The 21,095-nt window shown below is 53.1% G+C and overlaps 1 protein-coding gene, 1 non-coding gene and 1 pseudogene across 2 annotated transcripts; all 3 read left to right on the top strand.

Moving 5' to 3' along the window:
• Positions 1–206: 206 nt before the first annotated feature.
• LOC123086268 (probable GTP-binding protein OBGM, mitochondrial) lies at positions 207–16,602 on the top strand (annotated as a pseudogene).
• A 373-nt stretch (positions 16,603–16,975) lies between these two features.
• Positions 16,976–17,048, top strand: TRNAK-CUU (transfer RNA lysine (anticodon CUU)). Its single transcript has one exon. It is a non-coding gene; the product is annotated as a tRNA-Lys (tRNA).
• A 2,053-nt stretch (positions 17,049–19,101) lies between these two features.
• Positions 19,102–19,999, top strand: LOC123086269 (metallothionein-like protein 1). Its single transcript, XM_044507979.1, has 2 exons — positions 19,102–19,377; positions 19,561–19,999. Exons 1-2 carry the CDS (start codon positions 19,325–19,327, stop codon positions 19,733–19,735), a joined length of 228 nt encoding a protein of 75 aa, XP_044363914.1. The 5' UTR covers positions 19,102–19,324; the 3' UTR covers positions 19,736–19,999.
• The last annotated feature ends 1,096 nt before the right edge of the window (positions 20,000–21,095 follow it).

A 21,095-nucleotide genomic window follows, 5' to 3' on the forward strand; every position in this document is an offset into this window, starting at 1 on the left:
ACGGACCCGTTATATTTCATCCGGTGACCAAAACCAAAACCAAAACCAAATACAAGTCCTCCTTTTGATTTCGCTGAGCATCGCCGAAGGGTGGGGCTATGTAAGGGCCAACCTGGGCCGTGGCCCGCCCATCGCTGGAAACCAAATTTAGCTAGGCCCAGCCCACACCAGCTGACCAGCATAACGCAACACGCAGCAGCCCAGTATCCAGGAACTCACGGCACGGACAACAAACACTGTTTTCTCCAGCGCCCGCCGCCCGCCGCCGGATCGTCACACAGGGCACAGCAGCCAGCCGCCCCCCGCTCCCGCTGGCCAGCGGCACAAATCGGCCGCCGCCCACGGACGACTAGCCCACCGGCAGCCAGCAGCGCGACGACGGCAAGTCGGCCGACCCACGTAAGCTGCACAGCTAATTTTCTTTGATTCGTTCCCAATTTCTTTCATTTAGGTTATTGTCTGTTCGTATGTGGACTGTGGTGGCATAAATAAACCACTGAAAATCTTATCGTTTACATTTTATGCAAAGCCATCGTTTACAGTTTATACAAAGGCATTGTTCTGTACATTTTGACAAAAAAATAATCCAGTTTGGCAGTATCAATAATTCACTCAATTCGTCTGTAGTTTGATATCTCCAAGCTTTTGTAATGGCTAACTAAAATAGTCTAATGGGGAAACTGTATTGCGGTACAGCTTCTTTTGTTTATATCTACTCACTTTTTCACGAATACACTTAGGAGCGTATCATTGCATTGATAGGGGGGGGGGGGGGGTGAACATACAGGTTGGCATCACGGACGCGTACATAGAATGGCGCTACCGGGCGCTACCGTGATGCTCAGTGAGCATGGGAATGGGTTGCTCAGCCCTACAAAGATGTTTAGATTACAGGGATGATAGTGCTAAGCGTGCCTCCTCCTGTATCGCAACCAGGAGAGAGGCGGAAGAGGGCGTAATCTTGTCGAAAATCACGGCGTTGCGGTGGCGCCAGAGTGACCATGCCGTGAGCACCGCGATGGTGGAAAGGCCACGTCGCTTGTCGGTAGTCATCGATGGGAGGATCCTGCTCAGCCAGTCGAAGAACCCAAGAAAACCATCCGGAGCCGCAATCGTGGGGCAGCACCAGGAGAGGATGCCATGCCAAATGACGCGAGTGAAGACGCACTCGATGAGAATGTGGTGCAAGGTCTCGGCCTGTTGGGAGCAAAGCACGCATGCCGGTTCACGAAGCGCGCGGCGGACTAGGCGATCAGCCGTCCAGCAGCGGTTGACGGATGCGAGGTAGATGAAGAACTTGACCGAGAGGGGGGCGCCGGATTTCCACACGAGGCGCCAATGCTCGGACGTTGTGGATCCGGTGAAGAGGGCGCTGTAGCAGGAGGAAGCGGAATAGGCACCATGCTCCATCCACTTCCAGCGAATGGTGTCGGGCTTCGTGGTCAGGGTGACAGACTGAAGCCTGCGCCAGGTCTCAACGTACTGGAGCATGGCCTCCGGGCCAGGGGAGCCGTGGATATCTCTGATCCAGGCGCGGTCTTGAAGGGCGGTCGCAACTGTGCGAGAGCGGCGTGGTCGGCTCGGCACAAGTGCCACCAGGTTTGAGGCCAGGTCCTGGATGGAGTAGCCCTGCAACCATTTGTTAGTCCAGAAGCGGCAGGAGGTAGCATTGCCCAGGATCAACGTCGTCGAGGTCCGGAAGAATTGAAGGGCTTCGGGGTCCGAGGGCGGCTGGAGGTGAGACCAAGGGCGCGAGCTGTCAAAGGCGTGTAACCAGAGCCATCTAACGCGGAGAGAGATGCCAGTCCGGTGAAGGTCCCGGATCCCGAGGCCGCCAAGCTCGATGGGGCGACAGACTCGCGCCCAACTGACGAGGCAGCAGCCTGCACGCGCGTCTTTGCGGCCATGCCACAGGAAGTCGCGGATGATCCTGTTCGCCTTCTTGAGGATAGGGGGGGGGGGAGAGCGACATGGCCAGGAGAATGTGCATGGGCAGGGCCGTCAAAACTTGCGGACCAAGGTAAGGTGCTCACCGCGCGAGAGAAGTGTGGCCTTCCATGTTGCCAGCTTGCGGAGCAATTTTTCCACGAGAGGTTGGAGCTGTGAAGCTGGCACCTTCCCGAGGGAAAGGGGAGCCCAAGATATTGTATCGGGAAGGCCACAACCGGGCACGCGAGGGAGGATCCGATACTGTCAGAGACATCGGCGGTGCACTGGATCGGCGCGGCCAAGCATTTAGCAAAGTTGGTGCGTAGGCCGGAGACGAATCCGAAGAAGTCCAGGAGGCCACTAACGGCAGTGAGCTCAGCCGGGTCGGGATGGCAAAAGATGACCACGTCATCCGCAAAGAGGGAAACGCTCAATGCGGTCTGACGCTCCGTGAGGCGCCGTATGGTGCCGGTGGTGACTGCGTGCTGGAGGAGAGTTGAGGACATCAATGGCGAGGGTGAAGAGCATCGGGGAGACGGAGTCGCCCTGCCGAAGACCTTGGTGGTGAGGGATGGGGGGGGGCTGGGTGTGCCGTTGATCATGACCCGCGTGGAGGCCGTGGAGATGAGGATGGAGATCCACTCTCTCCACCTTGGCCCGAATCCCAAGTGCTCAAGGACCTGGAGGAGGAAAGGCCAGGAGACAGAACCGAAGGCGCGAGCAATGTCAAGCTTGAGGAGGACCCGAGGGAGCCGGAGCCTGTGAAGCTGCCTTGCCGTCTGCTGGACAAGGGTGAAATTGTCGCGCACACTTCTCCCCGCGATGAACACGCAGACGAGGTGCCAATCTGAGCGAGAGGACTTTGGCAAAGAGCTTCGCAACCAGGTGAATGAGGCTAATGGGCCGGTAGTCAAACAAGGAGGCTGCGTCTGGTCTTTTAGGGATCAAGGTAATGAGGGCCTCATTGAGTCGCTGGAATGCGTGCCCATTGAGCGCGTAGAGCTTGTCGAAGACGGCACAAAGATCGTGCTTGACGATATCCCAACAGGAGCAAAGGAACTCCGCTGTGAACCCATCGGGGCCAGGTGCTTTGCCGGACGGGAGCTTCTTAATGGCCTCCCAAATCTCATCAGGCGTGAAAGGCGCTTCGAGCTCGGGTAAATCGAAGGAGCGATGATCGATAGCGTCAAGATCAATCGTGAAGGCCTGATCTTCCTGGTGACCAAGGATGCAGGAGAAGTGGTCAAACGCAGCCCGGGCAAGGTTGGCATCGCCGGAGACATGTTGCCCGTCAACAGTGAGGTCTAGGATCCTGTTCTTGCCGGCGCGGTGTGACGCGTGGATTTTGGAGAATGTGGAGGAAGCCTCGCCCTCCTTTAGCCAGCGCAGGCGGATACGCTGCCACGCGATAATGCGCTCGAGGGATGCGAGGCCTAGGTATTTGCACTTGAGCTCGCGGCGTAGCCATGCCTCGGCGGAGGAGAGGGGCCGGGAGTCCTGAGCCGCATCAGACCGCGCGATAAGCTCCCGAGCGACGCCCAATTGGGTGGTGATATTGGTAGTGATGCGAGAGCTCCATTGTTGAAGGCTGCGGGTCGTAGCTTTGAGGCGAGCGAAGAAGCGCCGGAACGGATCCGGGTCAGGGGGAATGGAGTTCCAGGCCGCCAGCACGGTGGAATGAAACCCATCCAGTTTGGGCCAGAATCTCTGGAAGTGGAAGCGCCGGTCCCCCGTAGATCGGACGACACAATCTATATGTAGGGGGCAATGATCCGAGGCCGTGGACGAAAGGCACCGAAGGAGGCAGTGCGGGTGGGCCGTCTCCCAGGAGGGGGTGCAGAGGACGAGGTCGTTCCGGACGAGAGTGGGATTCGTTTGCTCGTTAGACCAGGTATATCGCTGGCCGTGCATGTAGATGTAGTAGTGTCCGTGATCAAAGATGAAGCGGCGAAAGCGATTCATAGTGCGTTGAGAGATCCGGTCGTTGTTCTTATCAGCCGCCGAGGTGATCATATTAAAGTCACCCCCAAGAAGCCAAGGGCCAGCAATGCTAGTGCGGAGATCCGGAGCTCGACGAGAAAGGTCAGCTTCGCGTCATCGCCTTGGGGACCATAGACCCCGGTTAGCCACCAATGAGGCCCACCCAGGGGGGAGCTCACCGCAACGGAGACGCGGTGTTCGCCGACCGACGGGCTGGTAAGGGATAACAAGCTACTCTGCCAAGCAAGAATGATTCCACCCCGGGTATCTATCGCCGGGAGGAAGTAGAACCCATCGAAGGGGCTACTAAGAGTCTCAAAGATGAGAACCGGAGAGACCGAGGAGAGCTTGGTCTCCTGAAGACACACAATAGAGGGAGACACGGAAGCGATAACAGAGCGAATGGCTGCGTGCTTAGCCCGGTTGTTAAGGCCCCGGACATTCCAGAAAATAACTTTGAAGTTGATATCCATAAGAATAATTAAAACACGGAGTGGAGGCCCGGCAACCAGCGCTCATGCCGCGAGCCGACATGACGGGGAAGAGGGGGGGCGAGGCCATCAAGGATCGATTGGGGGAGGTGCCACCCATAGAAATCCGCAAATGCACAAACGACCTTGACGCAAGAGGACGCTCGAAAAGCTTGTAGTATGGGTCGAGGATGGCATCTGACACCGGCTCATCATCTTTTCGGAGGCCCAAGCGGAGTAGAAGAACGCGCTTTGCCTTTGCCTCGGAATCAAGCCCCGGTTAGCCTTGGCAATGCGCATGCTACGGCGGGGAGTGAAATTTGGCGGCACTGTGCATCGGCCTCGCCGCAGACCAAGGGTAGGCAGGACTGGGTTCACTCCAGCCGAGATGGAAGCCAGGAAGCTTTGGAGTGGGGGTACGTGGGTAGGAGAGCGCTGCATGGCCATGCATGGGGAGGGGCGACGTGGCTCGCTCTGGGCCACGGGCATGGGCGGGCTTGCATGCAGGGCGGGGTCCACCGCATCCACCCAAGGCGCGGGCGCGGGAGTGGATGGATTCGAGGCAGGGGGCAGATCGTCCTCGTGATCCGGGCAAGCCAGGGAGGGGATCAACACCGGATCCGAGGCATCTTCCACAGGCCGCATGACGATCTTTGCGACAGGATCAGGCTGGCCGTTAGCGGGCCCAGCGACCGGATCAGCTTGGCCAAAGCAGGCCTCGGGGCAGCAGGAATCTGGTCAGACTGTGCCCCCAGGGTTGGTGGCGGGGTGGGGCCACCGCATGACCGGTCCGCGGGGGGAGGGGAGGCTGCGCCTGGGGCAGGGCCAGGGGAAGGTTCCAGAGTCGCTGGCTGGACACACGGCGAAGCTGGGTTGGACTGGCTCCGCGCAGCTGAAGCAGGTGGGGTTGGATCCAGCGGATTTTGAACAAGGCTCGTTTGAACGGCCGGGGCCGGCCCCACCCTGGTCGTCGCAGGGTCCAAAGGCGGGGAAGGCCACGTCAGGCGCAGAGCAGGTGGGACCCGGGCAGCAGGCGCAGGTGTCAGACGCAGGGCAGGTGGGACCCTGGCAGTAGACGCAGGGATGGAAGGGTGCGGGCCCAGAACACCCTGCCACCCACGGTGAGGGAGCGGTCGGCGGCGAGACCTCCGGCCACCTGAGGAACCAGAACGGGGCGGGCGGCGGGCAGCCCGGCTCGCCGGGCGACGAGTGTTAGACCTTTGAACCTGAGCATTGATAGTTGTGGATGACACTAGGAGAGTTGGGACAATTTTCGTTGGTTTATTTCTCACAATGCCATGCCAACCTGAGAGGTTGGGGATACATACTTATAGGCTGCTAGCCAGCCAAGCATATGCTGAGATGCTGCTAAGATGCTAGTCTAAGATGCCAGTCTAAGATGCTATCCTAACTGCCAGTCCTTGATGGTCAGGAACTCTATCCTAACTGCCACAAGGACCATGTGCTGCAGCCCCACAACGACCCTAGTACACAGACTTATCCATCATTCTCCCCCTAAGTCTTGTACGTCGTCTTGTGGGAGAGTTGAATCATCCCGATCCTGGAGCAAAGCTCGAGGAACTTGACCCTCCCAAGAGGCTTGGTGAGCAGGTCTGCGAGCTGGTCCGTGGTGTTGATGTAGCTCACCTCGATGCTCCCTTCTTCCACACAGCTGCGGATGAAGTGATACCTCAGTCGGATGTGCTTGCTCCGTTCGTGGAACATGGGGTTCTTTGCTAGGGCCAGGGCAGACTTGCTGTCCACCAGGAGCTGCACCGTTCTGGTGTCTTGAACGAGAAGATCACCAAGCAGTCGAGCGAGGCCACCACCTGCTGCTTGACTGATTGCCAGCTCACAAGACACTTGCCGAGGAAGAAGAGGATCCCGCTCGTGCTCTTGCTGGTGTTGATGTCGCCGGCGTGGTCGCTGTCACTGTACCCGACGAAGTGTGCCGCCCCCGGACACCTAGGGTAGTGGAGGCCGTGGTCGAGGGTCCCTGCTACGTAGGGGACGATCCTCTTCACTGCCTGCTGGTGTTCCGACGTCGGTCGCTCCATGAACCGATTGACATAGCCGACGGAGAATGCTAAGTCCGGCCGTGTGTGGGTGAGGTAGCGAAGGCTCCCCACAAGGCGTCGGTACTGCGTAGCATCCACTTCCTCCGTCGTGCTGTCGCGGCTCAGTTTCAGCCTTTCCTCCATCGGAGTGAGAGCTGGGTGGCAGTCGGTGAGCCCAGCTAGCTCAACGATGCGCTTGGCGTAGGCGAACTGTCGAAGCGCGATCCCGGAGTGGTCCTGGTGTACCTCAATCCCTAGATAGAAGGAGAGGAGCCCCAGATCACTCATCTGGAAGGTGGCCTTCATGTCTTCCTTGAACGCCGCCACCTCTGCATCTTTGGTGCCGGTGATCACCAAGTCGTCAACATAGACGCCCACCAGCAGGCCATTTCCTCCACTGCCCCGTCGGTAGACGGCAGCCTCATGCGGGCTTTGCTTGAAGCCCATCTTCTTTAGCGTGGAGTCCAGCTTGGCGTTCCACGCCCTAGGTGCCTGCCGTAGGCCATAGAGAGCCTTGCGCAGGCGGAGTACCTTGCCCTCCTGGCCGGGAATCGCAAATCCCGATGGCTGATGCACGTAGACTTCCTCCTTCAAGTCGCCGTTGAGGAACGCTGACTTGACATCCATGTGATGGACACGCCAGCCAGCGCAAGGAGAAGTCGCACGGACTCCATCCGTGCCACGGGAGCGAAGGCGTCGTCGAAGTCGACTCCTTCCTGCTGCAAGAAGCCTCGGGCCACCAGGCGAGCCTTGTGCTTGATGATGGCGCCAGCTCCATCCCTCTTCAGCTTGAACACCCACTTAAGGGTGATTGCATGGTGACCACGAGGGAGTTCAGCGAGCTCCGAGGTGCGGTTTTGCTCGACCGCATCCATCTCCAACTGCATCGCGGCGCGCCATGCCACATCTCCCTCGGCCTCTGCAAAGGACCGTGGTTCGCCGTCCTCACACACGAGTTGTAGCTGCGCCTCTAGGTCACGTGGCATCAGTCCCGGCACCGGTTGGTCGCCGAGTAGATCATCCATCGTGCGATACCGCAACTGTTCGCCTCCATACCACGCGTCGACACGCTCCTCGTCGTGAGTGAGCGGGGAAGCGAACTTCATCGGGTTGTGCTCTGCGTGAGCTGGTGCTGATGAAGACGAACCCACAGTGGTGACTGCCGGGGCTGGAGTATGCGGCGTCGCCAGTTGTGGTGCCGTCGGCGTAGCAGGCACCGGAGTCGATGCAGTTTTGGGGGTCGGGGTAGACGTGCCCGGCGAAGAGGAGCTGCTTGCTCCCCCGGCTTCCTTGAAGTGGGCATACTCGACAATGAAGTCGTCATACGTCAGCGTCGAGCCGTCGTCCACCGCCTTGTCCCATTGCCACCCTCGCTCTTCGTTGAACACGATGTCTCGTGCCGTGCGCACACGCTGTGTCTTTGGGTCGAGGATGCGGTAGGCCTTTGACCCCTCCGCGTAGCCGCTGAAGACTCCCGGAGTGCTCCTGTCGTCGAGCTTGCCGATGTGGCCGAGCTCCTTAGTGAACGTAAGACAGCCAAAGACCCGCAAATGGGAGACCGCCGGCTTCCGCCCATGCCAGGCCTCGTATGGTGTCCTGCCATCGAGTGCCTTAGTAGGCGAGCGGTTGAGGATGTAGACGGCCGTCAGCACCGCCTCTCCCCAGAAAACAACCGGCATCCCTCTCTGCTTGAGGAGAGCCCGAGCCATCCCCACAACCGTCTGGTTGCGCCGCTCGACGACTCCATTTTGCTGCGGACTGTACGGCGTGTAGTGGCGCTGGATGCCCTCATCGGCGCAGTACGACGCGAATTCAGCCGCCGTGAATTCGCCGCCGTTGTCAGTGCGCAACACGCGCAATTTGCGGCCGCTCTCCGCCTCCACATCAACCTGCGCGCGCCTGATGGCGTCTGCCGCTTCTCCCTTGCTGCCGAGAATCACCGCCCACATGTAGCGAGAGAGATCGTCGACGAGCAGCAGGAAGTAGCGTCGACCTCCTGGTGTGGCTGGCGTCACCGGGCCGCACAAGTCTCCGTGCACGAGCTCCAGCTTCTCCTTGGCCCGAAAACTCGCCTGTTTGGGAAAGGGGAGTCGTCTCTGCTTCGTCAGTACGCAGATGTCGCAGAACTGCTCCACATGGTCGAGGCATGGCAGGCCTCGTACCATCTCCTTGGCACTTAGACGCTTCAGGGCCTCAAAATGAAGGTGCCCAAAGCGCTCATGCCATTGCCATGCCTCGTCGCCCCGACGGACAGCGAGACAGACCGGTTGTGCCACCTGCACATCAAGGACGTAAAGTCGATTTTCACCTCTGGGTACCTCGGCGAGAAGGCGACCCTGGCGATCCCAGATGCGTAGGACCCCATGCTCAATCAGGATGCGTGAGCCGTTCTCATCCAGCTGTCCCAAGCTGATGATGGAGTTCCTTAGCGCGGGGATGTAGTAGACACCGGTGAGCAGCCGGTGCTCTCCTGTCTTGGTGGTGAAGATGACGGAGCCGACGCCCTTAATTTCCACAGCGGAGGCATCCCCAAACTTGACGGAGCCTCGCGCATCGGAGTCAAGCTCGGCGAAGAATTCCCTTCGACCGGTCATGTGGTGGGTGGCGCCGGTGTCGAGGCACCACCCCGTAGTCTTGTCCTTCCCGGAGCCATCGCCGAGAAGAGCATGTGCTTTTGGCTCGTCGAGGTGGATGAGAGCTTTTGCGACTGGTGTCGCTGAAGATAGCTCAATGCTTGCATGCGCCATGAACAGAGCTGTCTCCTCCTGCTTCGCCTGTGCGACGTGAGCCTGGCCTTGTCGTGGTTGCCGACACTCATTGGCCCAATGGCCAAACCACCACAGTTGTGACAACTGTTGTCTTGTGCCGGCTTGGGCTTGCCAGCGGCGCCGTCCTTAGCGCCTCCGCGGGCGTCACCTTAGGCACGTCCTTGTGCTCTGCCCGGGGGGCCTCTTCGCGTCTTACGCTGCTTGCCACGCTTGCGGCCGCCCGTCGTGGAAGAAGGCTCCCCCTTCTTCCTGTCACCAAGGCTGGCTTCCCACGACTCCCGAGTTAGGAGCAGCTTCCCGCCGTTGGTGATGGGCCCCGAGGAAGGCTGTGGCTCGTTGGTGTCGACGACCTTGAGGCGACCTATCGCCTCCTCGATTATCATCGTGGAGAGGTCCAGCAAAGACTCGATCGACCGAGCCATCTGCTTGTACTTCTCGGGGATGCACCGAAAAAGCTTCTCGACAGCTCTCTCCTCGGTGTAGGTGGCATCACCAAACTTCACCAACTTCTGCAGCAGAGTGTTGAGACGGAGAGCAAAGTCATCAACGTCCTCACTTGCATCTCGGGCGGGACTGCGGCGATGAGGGCGTCCAGCGCCCGTCGGTCCTCCTGGTGGTCGACGTTGCTGTCCTGGACTGCCTCCCACATGCGCCGCACCTGGAGCCTGATCTTCATGATCCTGGCCCACTCGACGTAGTTGGTTTTAGTGAGGGTAGGCCACCCGACACTGGGACCAACATCCCTGACCACAGTCCGGACCTCGTAGAGGCCGCGGTCCTGGTCGTTGCAGCCGCCGTCGCGGTGCGCATCTCCACCTGGAGCGCGGGCGTGCTCGGCTGCCCACTGCGTCGTCCGCTCTTGCGCCACTTTGGCGCGGTCTGCGTCAGCGCCGTCGTTCGCAGGCGTGGAGCTGTTGGAGCTGCCGGAGCCGCCGCGGAGTACCTTGGCATCCGCCGTAGCCTCACGTGCTGCGTCTGCTGCTGCTGCTGCTTCTACCTCCGCCCTGGCTGCTGCCAGCTCCGCTGCAGCCAGCCTTGACACCCTTGCTGCCGCAGCAGCTGTTGCTACAGCTGCTCGCTCACGCTCCTCTGCCACGGCGCGCTCGGCCTCCTGCCGGCGCCGTATGCTCGAGGTAGCCGTGTGCTGAGAGCGACTTGCAGACATGGCTCGCTGCAGGGGGGCTGTTGCGTGAGGAGGAGGCTGTTGAAGACGAACTGCTGCTCGACAGTCCTGAGGGAGGAAGGTAACCAGAGGCAGACGGAGCAGCTGCTGCTACCGACTTAGGCTGCTCACAGGAAATGCTCAGGGTACAGGATAACGAGGCTCTGATACCACTTGTTAGACCTTTGAACCTGAGCATTGATAGTTGTGGATGACATTAGGAGAGTTGGGACAATTTTCGTTGGTTTATTTCTCACACAATGCCATGCCAACCTGAGAGGTTGGGGATACATACTTATAGGCTGCTAGCCAGCCAAGCATATGTTGAGATGCTACTAAGATGCTAGTCTAAGATGCCAGTCTAAGATGCTATCCTAACTGCCAGTCCTTGATGGTCAGGAACTCTATCCTAACTGCTACAAGGACCATGTGCTGCAGCCCCACAACGACCCTAGTACACAGACTTATCCATCAACGGGGAGGCTGCTCGTGGCGACGGGGCTAGGGGCCAGGGACCGGAGGAGAGCCACGGTCCGGGGCGTCCAGATCAACGTCGGGCGGCGAAGGCGGGCCCGGGAGGCGGTAATCTTCAGTCTCGTCGACGTGGATGGAAACCGGGAAGCGGAGGAGCGGGCGCGCGAACCGGAAGACGCGGTCTGGGTCGGCGCGGTGATCAATCCCGTCGCGCGCCGGCAAGAGGAGCTCGGACATGCGCGGGATGCTGTCAGGATTGGCGGTCCAAGCGAACAGGCGGAATTCCGACATGTCCTGGCCGGAGCTCGTCTCAGGCGCCAGGTCCTCAATGAGGCAGAAGGGGGCCAGGAGGAATTCCGCAGAAGAACGGGACCAGGCATGATCTGGGATACCGCGGATCGAGATGCGCACACGGAAATGTGCGGTCACCGGCTCATCGCCGGCGAGGTGGCTCCAGGGGCTGAACATCAGGCGAAAGCGGGGGGAGCGGAGGCTGCTGGCCGCCACCTGAGCACGGTCCTCCAAAGACCGGAAACGGACGAGGAAGTCGTCGGGATAGTGGCGGTTCACGGAGAACGCGTGACGCTGGAGGCCAAACCACTCCAGGAGCGCCGCGGTGATCTTGACAGAGATGCCGCCGCGGTTGCCGTCCACCGTAGCCACAAGCGCAGACTGCAGCTCCAACTCAGCCTCCGCCATCTCATCGCACCACGGGAGGTAACAGACCGCCGCCGCGGGGCGCAGGGATGGATGGCCGGACAGCGGCGAGGCTGTGGCAGAGGATGGACCAGACCGAACCGCGGGGGGGATGGGGGGGGACTCCGAAGTCGGCGGGGAGGCGCGCGGCGAGGCCACGGGCGGAGAGGCGGACGCCGAGGCCGCAAGCGAGGACGGCACGGACCGAGCCCAGGAGGACGCAGGGCCGCATGGTCCGGCGACGCTCGCCGCAGACGACCCAGGGGAGCGGGGGTGCAACCGCTTGTGGGGCGGCGAACCAGAGGAGTGGGCGCGCGGAGCGGAGCAGAACCGAGCGACGTGGCCATAATGGCGGCAGCGCACGTCGCGCCGACACTCGGCAGGGCGGTGGTCGGGGGAGGGGCTGAGGCAGCGCGGGCACTCCGCGGGCCACGGGGAGGCAGGGTCCCGGTGGGGAGCGGCCCGGTCGCGGCGAGGAGGACGCGGGCGCAGGCGGGGACGGCGGTCACGACCACGGCCGCGGACATCGGTCCAGCCTGCATCCGCCAGCAGATCCACAGGCTCCTCCACCGGATAGACGCGGTGGATCTCGGAGTGTGGGCACGGACGGGCGGCCGGAGGAGAAGGCGACGGGGGCGAGGCTGCCGCCTGGGCATAGGAAGCAGGGCGGGCCGAGGCAGGGGAGCCGGTCGGGCTGGCATCTCGCCAACGAAGCTCACGGGTCCTCCCATGCCCAGAGGAGGGGGGGAAGGAGGCCATGGCAGTAGCGAGCGGAGGCGCCAGTGCGGGCGAGGGCGTGGATGCCGGGGCCGGAGTGGCCACCGGCGGTGTGCGGGTGCGGGGCGGGCGGAGCAAGCTAGGCGCGGAGCAAGCTAAGCCAAGTCCCATATCTACTCACTTGATCTTGTAACAAATGGGAACAGAGGATACTTACTAATGACAATGATTCAGAATTTTAAAATTTTCGCGTTCTTCTTTAGCTTGGCCCGCCTAACAATTTCTTTGTAGTTCGCCACAGCACCGAAATCAATGCTACTCCAGCTTTCCGATCTAATACTGATCCAGCAGTTCGTGTTTCTGGCCCCCCCCCCCCCTCCCTCCCCCAACAACGATCGAGCGAACGTACTCAGCGATACGATGGCAGGTACACATGTATTTGGCCCCCCCTATCAGATTATCCTCAACGTGACAATCTCAATAATGGAAAAAAGGCCCATGTGAAAAAAGCCCAGTAGTAGTGGCCGATGGGCATTGACTCTAGTCTGCCACCCCTATCTTCCATCGTAGTAACTGCAAGATTAGTCGCCGCCGTTCCAGTTTTCGACGCCCTAGCCGACGTCGTCCGTTCGCCTCTTCTCGCCCTACTCCCAGGACCCAGCCCTGCTGCTCTTGATCAGTCGATCTGATTCACAGATTCAGGTATTTGGCTGCTGCACTTGTCAAATTTTCCCGCTTAATCAACGAACGAGCAAAGGTTTAATCTCTGTAGATTCTCATCCTGTATCACTGTCGATTGTGGAATTGATACTCCAGATTTTGTTTTGTTTTGGTAATTTGCTTCTGTAATTTGTTAACGCTTCTGATCAGGATATGTCTATTTTGTAAATGTCACAGTCCCACAATTATCATGAATTCAGTGGTGTACTGGTGTGTCTCGGCCAGTTCCTATTTTTGTGATGCAAATTACCTTGTATTAGTTCCTATCTAAAAAAAAAGGGCAACCTGGTGCATGTAGCTCCCGCTTGCGCAGGGTTCATGGAAGGGTCCGACCACTTTGGGTCTATAGTACGCAGCCTTTCCCTACATTTCTGTAAGAGGCTGTTTCCAGGACTTGAACCCATGACCTCATGGTCACAAGGCAGCAGCTTTACCACTGCGCCAAGGCTCCCCTTCTATAAAAGGGCAACCTGGTGCATGTAGCTCCCGCTTGCGCAGGGTCCAGGGAAGGGTCCGACCCTATCTGTAATGCAATATTTTTTATTGTCGAACTTATAGATTATGTTAATTCTCCATTGCAATCCAGCAGGTAGAGGTTATGAAGAGAAAAGCAGGGCCAAACACCATTAAGATTAATGCTTTTTAAGCCGGTTGCTTCAAATCTGAGTCCAGTTAACCGCAAGTATGTTTTTCTACTCTCTAAAAGTACTTATACTGCATTAAGTTATATCTTGGTTGCTTTTTATCTTCAGAATTGAGCTGACTTTATAATCAAATTATTAATATTTTTGATCTTATTGGCAGTCGTAGAGGCCACTTTAAATTATTACGAATGTAATGATATTTTTATGTCACTTAAGCAAAACCTTGTTCTATACGATTAATTTTTGTACTGGGATTTTCTTTGTTACTTGGCTTGGCCCCCCCACAGTAGTGCCCCCCCCCCCCTATCCAAATCCTGGCTCCGTCCCTGAGTAGTGAAGATGTTGCGGCGGCCGCAAGCTGTCCTGTGTCGCGTCTCGCTGGCGAACCTGTCTCCAGCGGCATGGACTGGTGGTGGGGCGAGCTACCATGGCTCCTCGTCAGAGGGGGGGAAGGGAAAGGCGGCGCCTTTGCAGGTCAGAGTCTATCTTCTTACAGCTTTATGTGGGCTACACTTGTCCTCAAGCTTGTTCCGACGAATCAACGACGAGCCAAGGCATTGAATACCCGTTGTTCCAGGCACGTGGGATGGTGGATAGGTTCCGGCTACTTGCCAGGGGTGGCGACGGTGGCAATGGCTGCATCAGCCAAAGGCGCTCCAGGTCCGATCGCCAAGGCAGGCCCGATGGTGAGCCTTTCCAAATTTAATCCATTATCTTTTTGTGTGCACTGTTCATTGCTGTCATATGTATGCAAGCCATCCAAGTCCTTGTAGACTGATAAAGCTCTGAATTCAGAGTCTGATGCAACTATGGTTGTGGTGTTATCGGTTCTGTTTGTTTGCATCATTGACCATCCAAATGTATGTTACTATGGTGCAACGGATCATCTGATTTGGTGTGTTTCATTGAGCTCCGGATGCTGTGAAAAATCATTGTAGATTTATACTGTGCCATCTACACTATGTCAAAATGTTTCTAATAGCCCAAGTGATTTTCTGCTACTTAGTCTAGTTTTCATGCGCCCAGAATTTCTTATTCACAATAAAATATTGCAGGTGGCGATGGAGGGACAGGTGGTAATGTCATTCTTGAGTGCTCAAGATCTGTCTGGGATTTCAGTAACTTGCAACATCACACGGTATGCTTTTGGTATCATCTTATTTTGTGTTTCGGCATGAGATATATAGATGTCATGGGCTCTTTGTTTTGCTAGATGCATTATCCCTCTTCGTAAAAGAACTAATCTCTTGGTGTAAATTCTTAGCCTGTGTATATTATCGAGTTAGAAGCTCACCCTTACTTCTGTTGGACTTAAGACTAAGAGCGACTTATTCACACTCTAACTTAATATCACATTGAGCCTTTGCAAATGAAGAAGATTCTGCAGAATTTATGCTTTTCAGTGTCATGGTTTTACACTTATTTACTTTGTGTTTCCAGAAAGCAGTCCGAGGAGGCAATGGACTTTCTAAGAAACAGATAGGGACAAGAGGTCCTGACAAGGTTACCAGAAATATATGTATATACATGTGCATTTCGCATTTACTAAGTTCCTTTTCGAAATATATAACCTTCTCTTCGTGTGTCTGACAGGTCGCACAAGTACCAGTTGGCACAGTGATTCATCTAGTCCGAGGGGAGCGACCGTCTTTCACTGTAAATAAACCAACCAGATCTCTAGATCCCTGGGATATCCCAGATCTGTGGATGACTCTGCAGACAGTTCCAATCAGAAGAACAAGGATGGCATTAATGGAAATGAAGCTGAAAGAGAAAGTAGCAATCAGCGGGAGAAGCAAACATACCCTAGTACATGCTCCAAGACTGGGTTTTCGAATGCTGAAGATGGTGATGCAAGTAGCATTCAACATCAGGTCGAGTTTGATGAAAATGATCAGTTTGATGACGACGATGAAGAATTTTGGGAGGATGAAGATGAGACGGAGGAAGAGGCTCTAGATGCAGATGGGGAGAGGGAAGAAGATGACATACAGTATTCTGTTGCTGAAATGACAAGACCTGGGCAACGGTTGATCGTAGCACAAGGAGGGGAGGGTGGGCTAGGGAATGCTTCTATCGGCAGAGACGTCCGTCTATCCAAAGGAAATAGACAAGAGGAGGTAGCCCGTTTAAGTACTGGACAGGCAGGAACAGTCTTTTCTTGTCTTAGAACTGAAGAGCATTGCTGATGTTGGCCTTGTTGGTTTGCCGAATGCCGGAAAGAGCACACTTCTGAGTGCTCTCTCTAGGGCTCGGCCGGAGATCGCTGACTATGCATTCACCACACTAAGGCCCAATATTGGTAGCCTGACCTACGACGACTACTTGTCAGTAAAAGTTGCTGACATACCTGGTCTTATCAAAGGTGCCCATGAGAACCGTGGCCTGGGCCATGCCTTCTTGAGGCACATTGAGCGCACCAAAGTTCTGTCCTATGTACTTGACCTGGCAGCAACACTCAACGGTAGGAAGGGTATCCCACCATGGGAGCAGCTATGCGATCTGGTCGTGGAGCTAGAGCATTACCAAGAAGGCATGACAAAGCGCCCATCGTTGATTGTCGCAAACAAAATAGATGAAGAGGGAGCTGAAGCAATGTATGAAGAACTGAAGAGGAGAGTGCAAGGTGTTCCTATATTTCCAGTGTGTGCCATCTTGCAAGAGGGAGTACCTGATCTGAGAGTTGGCCCGAGAGACCTTATTGATGCCTCGGATCCGCAAGGTGTTGATTTGAGCAAAATTATTGTAGACTAAAAGGCTTTGCCCCTCGTTGGAGAAGAATTATTCTCTGATTTTTTCCCCTTGAGCACTGTCTGCTTACAGATGCACTGTAGATCCATGTTGCAAAAATTGCTCTAATTTTCTGCGTTGCAGAATAGATCATCTACTGTTTTAGAAAATTCAGTGTAATAATAAGTAAGGGTTACCAGTATGTATGCTTTGGTCTTTCATAGGAACAGCAATGCGTACTACCAAAAAGGTTCATTCAAGCGCTATTTCTAGTGTCCGAAATATCACAGTAATATTTTTTCTGGAAATAAATACAATTTGATTTGCATTTAGGACAGTGTACTGGTGAGTTTTGCATGGGACCCATCACCAAGAACTTGACTGAAACCTGTAGGCGTACTTTGCTTTGTTTCTCAAAGTCATGGTCTCGTGGAGGTGCACTGACGTCCATTTGGTCCAGATGCCATGGATTTTGATTGTTATTGACTGGTGTATGCTGAAACTTGCGCCAAAGTTAAGCAACTTTGCTGATGTTTATCTATTGTATTTCAAGAATAGAGGCCACCATCTGTCAACTTTTTCCGAGTACAGCGAACAATTAGGATGCTGAAAAAAATTAATCAAATAAGCCCGTCTAGCTCCGTTGGTAGAGCGCAAGGCTCTTAACCTTGTGGTCTTGGGTTCGAGCCCCACGGTGTGCGTGTCCATTGTTATTTTTTTAAAGCCAGCCACCCTTGTCATACAGTTTTTTGGATCCACCAGGCCATTACTTTTCCCGTCAACTCTCAACTGTCCATCTACATACAGATATTGGTATTTATATACTGTATATGCCACCAGTTCTATGGAGTACAGTTCGTGATTTAAAAAAAAAAGTCCATGCTATATATATTGGTATATTGTTGACAAGATCATGCCCCAACTCACTTGGCTATGAAGTCTGAACAAAATGAACCTACACTTGGAAGCGTTGTCATTTCTGAAAAAGCACGGCACAGCTGCCAAACCAATCCTCTAAACTTGCTGAATTTGAATGACCTTGATAAACAGGAAGCGTTTCAAAGTGACAAGTAACAGCAAGCATCTTTCGGCTTGAAATTTAGGCATGAAAGCTATCTTTCTGGTACAAGTGTGAAGCATTTCAAACCGATAAGTGACAGCAACCAGCTTCAACTTGAAATCTAGGCATGAAAGTTATCTTTTGGACACGGGCGCAAGCATTTCAAACTCACAAGTCGCATCAACAATTTTAAGAAACTAGGCATTGATAAGTGACGGAGCCAATAATTCCAGCACGTTAGTTGAATCTAATAGAAGTTTACTGCAAAATATGCCGATTTCTTTTTCACTGAAGACTCTTGTGATCTGATGCGTGATGTTTCGACGTTTGTAGCCATAGTTTAGAAACCTGCCCAGGATTGTTTTTCTTTGAGATTGGAAGTAATTATTGGAACAAATAGCTTCAACTAGCTTCATAATCCACGTGGAGCCAAGACGTCATTAAAAACAAATCTTCAAACTGTGATATGAAGATTTATTCTGAAACTATGATTCATAGGAGAAAATAGGCCTTGTTGAGTTTCTGTTGATGAGATATTCTCCGCCGTGGAGTTTGTCCAGTACTCAATTCTCTTTTGTTTTTGACGTGCAGGACTAGTTAGTACCTAAGGATGTGACATAATCTTTGTTAATGTTTTGTGATAAAGTTTTCTATGTCCCGCATCAAAATAAGATATCTCCTTCTAGATTGTCGATGTATTGGATGTGATGTTTTGTTGCGGTCTCGGTTACAAGAACTAGAACAAACAAGTTGTGTTCTAGCATCATCAATGTTTAAAAAAAAATAGTTCTCATATAGTAGTAGTCTTCAGAATGATCATTGCTGGTAATGCATACCATTGTGATTCATACGGGCTTCTTCCTGAAACAGAAAACTGTGACATGCAATTGGAGTGGAGAAAACAATTGCTTCCAGTACAAGTATACCCCATGCTTACAAAATACTAATTCGTTATGTACCCTCTCGATTGAGGGAACTAGTGAAATAAGAGAAAGTTATCCACAAAAAAAGTACTTATGTTCACCATACTTTCTTTAAAAGAAATAGAAATATTGCACTTTTATTCCCTACAACTTGTAGATAGATATTAAATGAATGGTTCTTTGTTTAATATCTAAAAGCTACTTGATGTACGGCAAAAGAAATTTTGAGAAGCAACAAAAGAGGCCCACTTCTTGCCGTCTTGCAGTAGAGAAAGTCATATATAGAAAATCATAGTTTTTTCTTTTCTTTTCGAGAAGATACAAAATGATGTCGAATAGTTTGAAATCAAAAGAAGGGGAAGGGAAGGGAAGTCAACTACGCATTATTCCTTTTGACACAAACCATCCATGCATGTCTTCATCAAGGAACAGTATACTGCGAATGTAATCCAGAGATAGAGATTTGAAGGTAGAGGAGGTCCATACGTTGGATTTGTTGGCGTGCCGAACTATTATTAGTGGGCTTGGATATTTTTTTTATTCGTTTTTTCAGGAAGCAACTAGAAAGATCAGCTCAGGTTGTCTTCGTGCTTAACTTAACCAGCTACCGCAACCCCTTTTATCACTACAAGAAATTCACTTGTAATGTCAAAAACGCTCTTGTATTATGAGAATTACATCTAACCACCTCAAGGATAATAAAAAAATTATCGAGTGAAGAGCTTTTTGTCTCTGTCTTAAGGCAATCGATTTTGAGAAATTGGACTAGTTCCGGGAGGCCGGCGCACCAGTAGCATCGTGCCACGCAACGGCAGCTTATTAGACTAGAGTGGCCTCCTCTTGTACGTTACCAAAGCTTGTGTACACCATTCGTCTATAAATAGTGGCGCCGGTGTGAGGCTATCCATTCAATTCAATTGTGCGCATCATCATCCCTGATACCAAAGCTCATCTTCTTCTCCTTGAAATCTTTTTGGGTCCACAGATTTGGAGGATGTCTTGCAACTGCGGATCAGGCTGCAGCTGCGGCTCAGACTGCAAGTGCGGGTATGGATGCTTTATTTTATTTTTATTTTTTGATTGACGTTAATGGATGCTTCTCCTTGCGAAAATACTCTCATGCTATTTATCTACTTGATCTGGTGATCTCTGTATCTGGTCAAGAATTAGTTCCTTGTGGTGATGAACTATCGATTTGATTCGCCTACCGGTTGCCTTCGCCCGTTGCAGGAAGATGTACCCTGATCTGACGGAGCAGGGCAGCGCCGCCGCCGAGGTCGCCGCCGTGGTCGTCCTCGGCGTGGCGCCTGAGAACAAGGCGGGACAGTTCGAGGTGGCCGCCGGGCAGTCCGGCGAGGGCTGCAGCTGCGGCGACAACTGCAAGTGCAACCCCTGCAACTGTTAAGCTGCATGCACTCGTACGTAGTACGTGTGATGGTGTGAGAGTATACGTGAATAACGAGCGTCTGATCTGATGGAGTCGAGCAAGTGTGCGTGTGTGTGTGGTTTACTTGCTCGCTCTCCGTCTATGCTCTGCCCTTGCTGTCCCTGTGTGTATGTGTATGCATGTGTCCCTGTAATTGCTTCATCTATCTCCACTATGGATGGAGTGGTGAATATGTAAGAATGAAAGATTTACCTAATTAACTACTCCTAAATCGCTCCTTCAGTTAACTGGTTTTCTTGATTTTCTGGGCGGCGCATCTTCGGCTATTTATCCTCTAATAACATGAAGTATACAACGAAGAACAAATTGACCCCTTTTCCTAAAAAAAACAACAACAAAAACAAATTGACCCAAAAAATTGCTGATTCCTCCTATACAATGAAGATTTCGATCGAGAATTGCAACCGTCAGAACGTTCAATGTTTCTTAACCGGAAAACTAACAAAAAAGAAAAGAAAAAAGGTTGTTCACAAGTGAGCAACTATGTTGCTGTGTTGTTTATTTTCTGGGCAGCGCTCTGTGCCGGTCGATCGGCGCAAGCCCTAGATCGGTCCCCGTCAAAGACATTCGATCGAGATGGCTGTAACCGTTGGATCTGCCCCCTTTGCCGTTCCCTTCATCTCACACAAAAAATGAAACATTTCCTAATTCGAATTAAGTGATGGCACTATTTCAAGATATACTTTTAAAGCTAAACTTTTCCATCTCGTGCAAATACGTGCATGTAGAATTACTGGAATATTTTAATTTTTTTTGGAGAAACATGAATTTTGGTCAGTTTTACAAAATCGTGCTATAGGTAAACCAAACGGGGCATTTCTAAGCAAGTGGTTTTCCAACTTTCGAGAATTAAAATGGTGCTATAGGTAGACCAAAATGGGGCATTTCTAAGTAAATGGTTTTCCAACTTCCGAGAAATAGTCTGAGATTTTTATGACAAGCTTATGTACCGATGTTAAGAGACCGTGAAAAGTTTCACAATTTTTTTTCTTCTTAAAAGTTGAAGAAAATGCTAAACTACATTTATTACATAACGAAAGGTGATTTTAATGCACATTTCTTATTATATATCTTAAACCATGGTATATAAATTTTTTGAAGTGGAAAAATGCTGATCACTAAAATTGGGTTTATGGAATTTGCATTTGTTATGGGAGATAGTCCATTTGGTGAACCAATCATTATTTCTTTATTTGTATTCTTCTTAGATTTTTATCATAACCTATTGTACCAATATTGGGACCCCTGATTAACTTTTAGTATTTTGTGACAACATTAAGATGTTTTGTTTTGTCATCCCCTCTTAAATAGTAGAAGA

Source organism: Triticum aestivum, chromosome 4A (assembly GCF_018294505.1).
Source record: "Triticum aestivum cultivar Chinese Spring chromosome 4A, IWGSC CS RefSeq v2.1, whole genome shotgun sequence".
Lineage (NCBI taxonomy): Eukaryota > Viridiplantae > Streptophyta > Magnoliopsida > Poales > Poaceae > Triticum > Triticum aestivum.